Raw genomic sequence first — 9,959 nt, 5'->3', positions numbered from 1 at the left:
GTTGTCCTACAGCGCATGTGTTCTGTGGGGGAAACCGAAGCAACACCAACGCCAACACAGAAATAGCAACTAGTCCAGCTGAAACTGGAACCAGCGATGTTCTTGCTGTGAGGCGACAGTGCTAACCACTGAGCCACCCATTTAAAGACAGTCTTCTACCAGTTATTGTTAAAAAATCTATGGATGGACGTCTGGATTCTGGCTTCCTCTAAACGCAGAGGCTATTAAAATAAAACTCACTTCGCTTCATACAAGACTATCATCACGTAGTCCATCTGCACACACACACACACACACACCTGTCTTTTCTCCTCTGGGAAATCGAGCTCTTTTGTGGTCTATCCGTGACGTACTGGGAGTGTTTGCGAGTTTATTAGCTTCCCAGTTCGTAGAATCACCTCATCACGTATCTTCCAGTAATTAAACCATTGCATGGGTTTCCAAGCAACCCTGCAGCTGCGCCCTGTACTGTGAAGGTGAGTGTATGTGTGTGTTTGTATGTGTATATATGTGTGTGGGTGAGTGGATTTGTGTAGATGTATGTAGATGAGTATTTTATATATATATATATATATATATATATATATATATATATATATATATATATGTGTGTTTGTGTGGGTGTATGTTTTGTGTGTGACATGTGCATTGAATCAGTCTGTATGTGTGCGACTGTGTGTGAATGTGTGTTTGTGTTTATGTGCATGTATGTTTGTGTGTGTGTGTGCATTTGTCCATCTGTGTATGATTAAACACCCGTGTGTGTATTTGTGTGTAATTGTTTGTGTGTGTACAGGTGAATGTTACACTATCTGTTGTGTATGTGTGAACCTGTGTGAGTTATCTACCATCTGCTACTGTGTGTGTTTTTGCATCTGTGCGTGTTTGTTTGTGTGAGTGAGTGAGTGAGTGTGTGTGTGTGCGCTTCTGTATGTATATGTATGTGTGTGTGTGTGTGTGTGTGGGTGGGTGATTGGGTGGGTGGTTGAGTGAGTGTATTTGTGCATCTGTGTGTGTTTGTGTGAGAGTGTGTGCGTGTGCAACTGTGTTTATGTACATGTATGTGTGTATTTATGTGTGTGTGTGCTTCTATATATATATGTGTGGGGGGGGGGGTGAGTGTGTGTATTTGTACATCTGTGTGTGTTTGTTTGTGTGAGTATGTGTGTGTGTGCGTGTAACTGTGTTTATGTACATGTATGTGTGTATTTATGTGTGTGTGTGCTTCTATATATATATATGTGTGTGTGGGGGGGTGTATTTGTACATCTGTGTGTGTTTGTTTGTGTGTGCGTGTAACTGTGTTTAGGTACATGTATGTGTGTGTGTGTGTGTGCTTCTATATATATAAATATGTGTGTGTGGGTGGGTGAGTTTGTGTATTTGTACATCTGTGTATATTTGTTTGTGTGTGTTTGTGTGTGCGTGCAACTGTGTTTATGTACATGTATGTGTGTATTTATGTGCGTGTGTGCTTCTGTAAATATATATACACATGTGTGGGTGAGTGTGTGTATTTGTACATCTGTGTGTGCGCTTGTGAATGTATGTACGTGTGTATTGTCTGCTTTGTTTGTGTGTGTTCCTGTATGTTTGTGTGTGTGTATGTTTGGGCATTTGTGTCAAATCTCACAGGATAGATCTGTGTGTTATTTGTGCATGTGTGTGTAATTGTTTGTATGTGTACCTGTGTGGGTTCTACATTGTCTGCTGTGTGTGCATGTGTACCTGTGTGATTTCTCCCGCTCCTCCTCCGTCTGCTTCAGGTGTGTGTGTGAGCGGTGTGCTGCGCGGCAGGAACTCTCCGGTCTCCTCGTCGAGCTGCAGCTGAGCCAGCAGTGTCTTCTCCTGCTCCTGCAGACGCTCCTGCAGCTCCTGCTCCTCCTGCTCCCTCCGCCTGCGCAGCTCCACCTCCTTCTGCCGGTAGCTGAAGTCGAACACCTCACGGCCCGCGCCCAGATCCACATCCTGCCGCCACAGGATATCGATCAGATCCATGTCCTGCAGAGAAAACAGACATCAGAGGTCAGGCATCACACACTAGGGCTGCACAATAATATCACTTCAGCATGGATATCACACTGTGTGTGTGCGCGCGCAATAGTCATCACAGCATACACAATGTTGAGTTGGGATTACAGTATTTAAGAATACAAGAGATTTGTAGAGTCACTGCAAAGTATAACAATATCAGAGTGAAACTTTATCCTGTGCTTGTGTTTTAAAGGCATTTGAGGAGAGTTTAAAGTCCCCATGAAATCAAAACAAACCATATTAACTTTGTCAGCTCACATTGCTAGTTTAATGATGAACAATTCATCTGTGCATGTCATTAAGAAACAAGTGTTTGGCCTAATAATTAAGATCTGAAAATGCACTCCCTCTTTGTTTTCAGCTAAATCCTCAGATTAGGTCAGTCAGATATAGTGGGCGTGGTTAACATACTTAACCACGCCCCTCCAGCTGTCAGTTATGACAACAAACAGAAATGGTGAGGAGGAGGAGGCGTCTGCTAGGCTGTCATAACTCTCCTCAAACCCTTTTCCCCGTCTTTCTGAATGAAATGCCTACTTTATGACATCCAATCAGCTCGCAGTAGAGCAAAACAAGCCACTCCCACTGTTTTCTCATTTAATATTCAGTTTTTCTAGGAGCTGCATCACTATTGACCTTATTCTAAAATGCGGAAGTGCGCCTGTTTTCGCGATTGTCTTAGAACTTCCGTTTCAGTCGCCAATGGAGAAATGACAAGGAATAATAAACGGCAAAAACGGTCAAACTACTTGCTCTACAAACAAATGTTTGCATGACTATACAGACCAAGTAGAATAATATAACAAGGAAATATCAGTTTGCAACATCAAACAGGGAAACGAGCAGTTTTTAATGTCTAAAAATGAATGGAAGTGAATGAGACCGGAAGTCTCGTGCCAAAAAGGTTCAAATGGCAGCGCCCGCTCATCTGCGGAAAATAAGGTCAATACAGAAAAACAAATGGTCGCAGCTTCCAATACAGCGAAGACTATAAAGTGTTATTTTAACATAATATTAATTCTATCTATCTATCTATCTATCTATCTATCTATATATATATATATATATATATATATATATATATATATATATATATATATATATATATATATATATATATATATATATATATATTAAACATACATATTAATACTGTTTGACTCTGGAATACCATAAAGCAGAGTTTATTTGTTTATTTTACTCATTCTTTGCTCTATTATTATTATTATTATTATTATACTTGCTTACAATTATTATTTTTATACATGATTCACACCATAACAAAATCACCCTGATTAATATAAATACAAGATTTGTTTTCCAAATAGAGATACTCAAGCCATCTAATAAAACCGTATTCATATTGCAATATGTAGATAGGTGCAGAGAGCCGCGTTTTAGGCAATGTGTGTTTCAATTTCAGTTATTCAGCACTGATGTTTAATAAATAATCATAAATAATAGATAGTGTCAAAGATCAAATATTTCCCAAATGATGTTGGACAGATTCAGGATTTTTCCACAGTATTTTCTATAATATTTGTTCCTCTGGAGAAAGTCTTATTTGTTTCATTTTGGCTATAATAAAAGCAGTTTTTAATTGTTTTAAACCCATCTTAAGGTTTTTTTATTGCTGCAATGAAAGCTTACTGCAATGAAACATTAACGATTATATTTTGTCCCTAAAGAACTAAGATTAGTGTGATTGAGCATTTTTAATTGCTAAAGTAAACCTCAAACAAGTTATTACAGCTAACATAAAGTCTTAAACACACAAGACTGGCCTTAAATCTTACATTTTTAGGTGAAACAGCAAACATTAAGCTTTAATAACCAAGTGAGAAAATATTTCATCTTAATCATAATAATCCATAAGAACCTGATATTGCATGGTATTGTATTCTCAAAACAAGATTTTTGGGGTTAAAACTAAGATTGTAACTCTTGACTTGATAAGGAGTTTTTGGAGTGAGTGTGATGAAGCGCAGCGGTGATGAATAATGCACGCCGCTTCTCCTTTTTCATCCATCTTCTTGGAGATCCACAAAAACCCTGGTCCGCCCACACAAACACTCTGCTTGGGTTACTATAAACATTAGCGGCCGATTTAAAGGTCAAAACCTAAATGTCAGGATGAAACGGAAGTTAAGATTGTCATTTTTTACCATATTGCAACATATTCATTCATTTTCTTGTCGGCTTAGTCCCTTTATTAATCCGGGGTCGCCACAGCGGAATGAACCGCCAACTTATCCAGCCTTTTTTTTTCTTCCATTTTTACATAGCGGATGCCCTTCCAGCCTCAACCCATCTCTGGGAAATATTGTGACAAATATTCATTGGAAACGGACCTGAAATTACAAAAAAAAGTCGAACGGTGCATGATTTTGTACTTTGTGAACCGATTGGAAGATGTGTGTTGCTAACAAGACTGATGAATGGACGAAAGCAGGACAAAAACAAGACAAGCACTGATAGCCTGGCTTAAATAATGATAGCTGAGCCCTAAAATAGAAATAACCCGCCATAAATGATAATAGCCTCGCTTTAAACGACCAATAGCCAAGCTCTAAAAGACTTATAACCTGCCTTAAATGGCTGATAGCCATAATTCTGAACAATACACACGTCAGATGTTTAAACAAATCAAAGATGTGAAAGCAAAAGCATCTCTTCTACATTATGCTGAAGTGAAAGTGTGCTCGATTATCAGTTTTGTGCTCTGCATTAATTAACTTAATATATCTATAAATATTAGTGCTGTCAAACGATTAATGCAATATAAAAGTCTGTATTTGCATAATGTACTGTGTATAAATATAGTGTATATACAAAATTAAACATATATAAAATACAAAACCAAAATCGTTTATATTTATATATAATTTGTATTAGATATAAATATTTAATTGATAAATAAAAGTTAGTATTTACATAATGTACTTGTACTCTGTAAATATATATATATATAAAGAAAAAACAAAATTGTCCATGTATATACAATATGAACTAGATATAAATATAATACTATACTATATATGTAAATACAAGCATTATTTTGGATGCAACTGATCTTTTGACAGCACTAATGATTATTTAAAGTATATTAAAATATTAGCTTCAATTAATTGCATTTATTTTAGTCTTATTTTAAAAGAGTGGCCAGTTCATCTTCATTCCAGCGTCTCACATTTTTCTCTTCTTCACTAAAAACACATTTCTGCTCATATTCTGCAACAAATACAGTTCATACTACATTAAACTCTTCCTACAGCTCATACTGCGCAGCACACTCTGCATTTTTACATGTTGTGGTGTAAAACAGCCCTATAAAGATCTGGAGGAGTGAGCAGCGGCTCCAGCCAATCAGCAGCTCCGAATCAAATCCACCCGCCATGCTGTTTTAACTACACAGAGCAGAGAGTTTATTAAACACAAGAGCAGACAGAACAACAAATCTGCATTTTCACATCCAGCAAGATCATCAGGCGGCTTTTCTCATCAGGGTTTTCATTAAGCACTGCGTGCGAGTTATATACACTTCCTGGCCACTTTATTAGGTATACCTCTCTAAATGCTCGTTAATGCAAATTTCTAATCAGCCAATCACATGGCAGCAACTCAATACATGTAGGCATGTAGACATGATCAAGACGATCTGCTGCAGTTTAAAGGGGAAGAAAAGGGATTTAAGTGACTTTGAATGTGGCATGGTTGTTGCTGCCAGACGGGCTGGTCTGAGAGTATTTCAGATACTGCTGATCTACTGGGATTTTCATGCACAACCATCTCTAGGGTTTACAGAGAATGGTGCAAAAAAGAGAAAATGTGTACTGAGGAAATGCTGCCTGCTCTGATGAGTCTCCATTTTTGCTGCCACATTCGGATGCTCGGGTTAGAATTTGGCCTCAACAACATGAAAGCATGGATCCATCCTGCCTTGTATCAGCGGTTCTGGCTGGTGGAGGTGGTGTAATGGTGTGGGGGAGACTTTCTTGGCACACTTTGGGTCCATTAGTACCAATTGAGCATCAACGCCACAGCCTACCTGAGTATTGCTGCTGACCATGTCCATCCCTTTATGAGCTCAGTGTCTCCATCTTCTGATGGCTACTTCCAGCAGGATAACGCAGCATGTCATAAAGTGTGAATAATCTCAGACTGGTTTCTTGAACATGACGATGAGTTCACTGTACTTAAATGGCCTCCACAGTCACCAGAGCTCAATCCAATAGAGCAGCTTTGAAATGTGGTGGAATGGGAGATCATGGAGATTGAGTGAATAAATCTGCAGCAACTGTGTGATGCTATCATGTCAACATGGAGGAATATTTCCAGAGTCTTGTTGAATCTATGCCATGAAGGATTAAGGCAGTTCTGAAGGCAAAAGGGGTCCAACCTGGTACCAAGGCGTACCTAATAAAGTGGCCAGTGAGTGTACCATTAATTCTAATACCACAATAACTCGCTTGAATTTGTTCAAAAGGGCCCATTTTGTAATTTAATGACTAAATGAGTGATGACGAATCCACCAGTACTGATGCAATGCCGAAATTTCCAGGAATGTGAAAAGAGGCTGTGAAAATACTGACACGTAAATTACTGTAAAAATACCTTTAAGTAAATGCGCTCCGGCAACATTCTGAAACAGAAACACTACACTCTAACTAGAAGCCCCATCGAGTGCTTTGAAGTGTGCATTTTTGCTCAATTTGTGTCGTAGTTGGAACTAAAACATTAAGAAGGGGTGGGGCATAGGGTAGCTCCTCCCCTTTAAAAAAACAGCTCTGCCAGTGAGAGTGGATTAGCTCAAGCACTTATAATGAAAAGCCAATGAGAAGAAAGGGGCGGGGCATGTCCTGTAAAGGTTGCTATGGTTATCTAGGTGGTTCCTAGGCAGTTGCTAGATTGTTGCTATGTTCTTATTGGTTCCTATGCAGTCACTAGAATACTCTGGGTGGCTGCTATCCAGTTGCTAGGGTGTTTTGCATGATTACTAGTTTGTTTCCAGCATAATTAGCATATTATTAGCATGCTGAATGCATGATTAACATGTTTTTAGCACACTGCTAGCATTATTATCGTGTTATTATCATGATTCTATCCTGATTAACAGGTTGTTAGCATGATTCACGTAGCCTGTTTGTTATTAGCATGATTAGCATGTTATTAACATTGTTCTAACAGGATCATGAGTTATTCCATTAAAAGTCCATGCCATTGTACAAGTAATCTGTATGTATAATCAATATAAGTTGCTAGGCAGTTGTTTGGATGAAATAAGTCGTTGCTAGGGTAATCTAGGTTGCTAGGCCAATGCAAAGGTGTTGCTGTGTGGTTCCTTGGTGGTTCCTATGCGGAGTAGTTACTATGCTGAAAAAAGTTGCAATAGGTGTTTAATCAGTAGCGTGATTGCTAGTATGTAGCATAGTTAGCGTGTCCGTAACGCATTGTTAACATGGTATTAGCATGTTGCTAGCATGATTAGCATGTTACTAAAACATTGCTAACATGACTATCATCTTAATAAAGTTTTCAGTATGATTAGCATGTCAAAAAAGCACGATTAGCCTGTCACTAGCACATTGCTAGCATGATTAGCATGTCATCCTTTTTCATATTCTCCTATTCTTTTTATTCATCCATTGACAGTCCATGCAGATCAAATGTTCAAGGACAAAATATTATCGTACAAGTAATCTGGATGGATCAAGATCAACAAAAATAATTAAATAAAATTCAAGAATACTTTATCAAAACATTTAGCAAGTTTTTAAATGGCATTTTTTATGTCAAACTGAGCAAAGTGAAGCTGATATCCTTAAAATAGACTAAATTTAATAAACACTGAATGTAAATAACCATTAACAAAATTAAATATGAATAAAGTTGCTTATTTTGGTTCAGCTTGTTTTAGTTCACATACTAATATAACTAAAATTAAATACTTTTTTTCTTATACACATATACAGTAGAGAAGCTTTCAAAAAGTACTACAAAACATAAACTACTAAACCTTCCACATAAAAGCAGAAGTGAAAATAAAGTCTATTTCAACACAATAATAATAAAGAAATGATGTCTTACTCCTCTGAATGACATGGCGGTGACTAATAACCCAATTGTAGTTTTTGGGTAATCATTATTGGGTGGTATAACTGCAAAACAAGTGCATGTTTCACATCCAAACATGAGACATTTACAAAAATAAAACTCTTCCTGGAGTCTTTTTTGGCTCATAGTTGCAGGAACCACCAACTCTATTCATCAGCAGTGTCTGAGGAATGAATTACCATAGACTTTCACCTCATCTGCATTTATTTACGGCAGAGAAGCTTTGCATAAACCGTCTGCAATGCTGCATGGATCTGTTCCTGAGGTCAGAACATGTGACAGGAGAAAATCAGCTTCCTATAGTTCAGATCACGAGGCCCAGGGGACTAAACAGAGCAGAAGTGTGTACTGAGGAACTGCACACTTTTGAGGAAGTGTATCTCGCAATCAGTTCATCTGACATCACAGATATCTAATAGACACAAAACTGCCCACCAAAACCCTGACCCTGCCATTTGGACAGTTTATGCATCATTTAATTATTAGTCTTTTGTGTTATGTGTTTTAACTTGCAATAATTAATGAATAAAGCATGCCCTTATTTGCTGGAAAATTCAGAATATCAAGCATGTACAGCAGTAACTCCTATAATTACACTGATAAACTGCCAACCCTAACCCTAACCCTAACCCGCCCCCATACCCAACACTTAACACTCTAACAAGGCTACTAAACTTGTCTCTAACCTTAACTTAACCAACTTTTAACTTTAAACAGACTGCTAATCCTCTCTTAGGTTAATCCTCTATTAGGCTAATCAAATCCTAGGTTGACCAACATTTAACTTACCAAGAATATTAAACCTGTCTGCATTCTTAACCTAACCAACTGTTAACTCTACCAACTCTACTAAGCCTGCATCTAACCTTAACCAACCATTACTTCTACCAACACTTCTAAATCTGTCTTTAACCTTAACTTAACTAACATTTATGTCTGCCAAGGCAACTAAACCTGTTTCTAACCAGCTTCAATAACGTTTAACTCTACCAAGACGACTAAACCTGTCTCTAACCTTAGCTTAACCCACTTTTAACTCTACCAAGACTTCTGAACCTGTCTAATCTTAACTTAACCAACCTTTAACTCTACCAAGACTATTACATCTGTCTAACATTAACGTAACCAACCTTTAACTCTACCAAGACGACTAAACCTGTCTAATCTTAACTTAACCAAGTTTTAACGCTACCAAGACTATTACACCTGTCTAAACTTAACATAACCAACTTTTAACTCTACAAAGACTAAACCTCACCTTGAGCAAACTTTAACTCTACCAATCTACTAAACCTGTCTCTAACCCTAACTTAACCATTGTTTAACTCTCTCAAGACTACTAAACCTTACACTGAGCAAACTTTAACTCTACTAAGCCTTCTAAACCTGTCTCTAAACTTAACTTAACCAACTTTTAACTCTATCAACACTACTAAACCTGTCTCTAACCTCAACTTAACCAAACTTGAACTCTCCCAAGACTACTAAACCTTACATTGAGCAAGCTTTAACCATACGAAGTCTACCAAACCTGTATCTAACCTTAGCTTAACCAACCTTTAACTACCAAGACTACTAAATTTTACTATGAGCAACCTTTAGGTCTACCAAGACCATTAAACCTTACCTTAACCGAACTTTAACTCTACCAAGACTATTAAACCTGTCTCTAACTTTACCTTAACCAATGTTTAACTCTACTAAACCTTATTTTAACCAACTTTTTAATCTATCAAGACTAACTTAACCAACCTTTAACTCTACTAAATCTTATTTTAAACAGCTTTTATCTCCACCAAGACTACTAAACC

The 9,959-nt window shown here is 37.6% G+C and overlaps 2 protein-coding genes across 4 annotated transcripts in view; one reads left to right on the top strand and one right to left on the bottom strand.

Annotated features, from left to right (window-relative positions):
• The window catches only part of hnrnpa3 (heterogeneous nuclear ribonucleoprotein A3), a 61,684-nt gene that overhangs the window by 33,481 nt on the left and 18,244 nt on the right, over positions 1 to 9,959 (top strand). The gene's annotated exons all lie outside the window — the stretch shown is intronic.
• The window catches only part of nfe2l2a (nfe2 like bZIP transcription factor 2a), a 29,501-nt gene that overhangs the window by 13,048 nt on the left and 6,494 nt on the right, over positions 1 to 9,959 (bottom strand). For both annotated transcript variants that reach the window (XM_005172511.6, NM_182889.1), the window contains 1 exon segment: positions 1,729 to 2,001. In XM_005172511.6, the coding sequence (XP_005172568.1) occupies positions 1,729 to 2,001 (273 nt within the window).

Source organism: Danio rerio, chromosome 9 (assembly GCF_049306965.1).
Source record: "Danio rerio strain Tuebingen ecotype United States chromosome 9, GRCz12tu, whole genome shotgun sequence".
NCBI classification, from domain to species: domain Eukaryota; kingdom Metazoa; phylum Chordata; class Actinopteri; order Cypriniformes; family Danionidae; genus Danio; species Danio rerio.
Note: the sequence above shows the minus strand (reverse complement) of the source record. Positions and strands in the feature narration are given on the sequence as shown.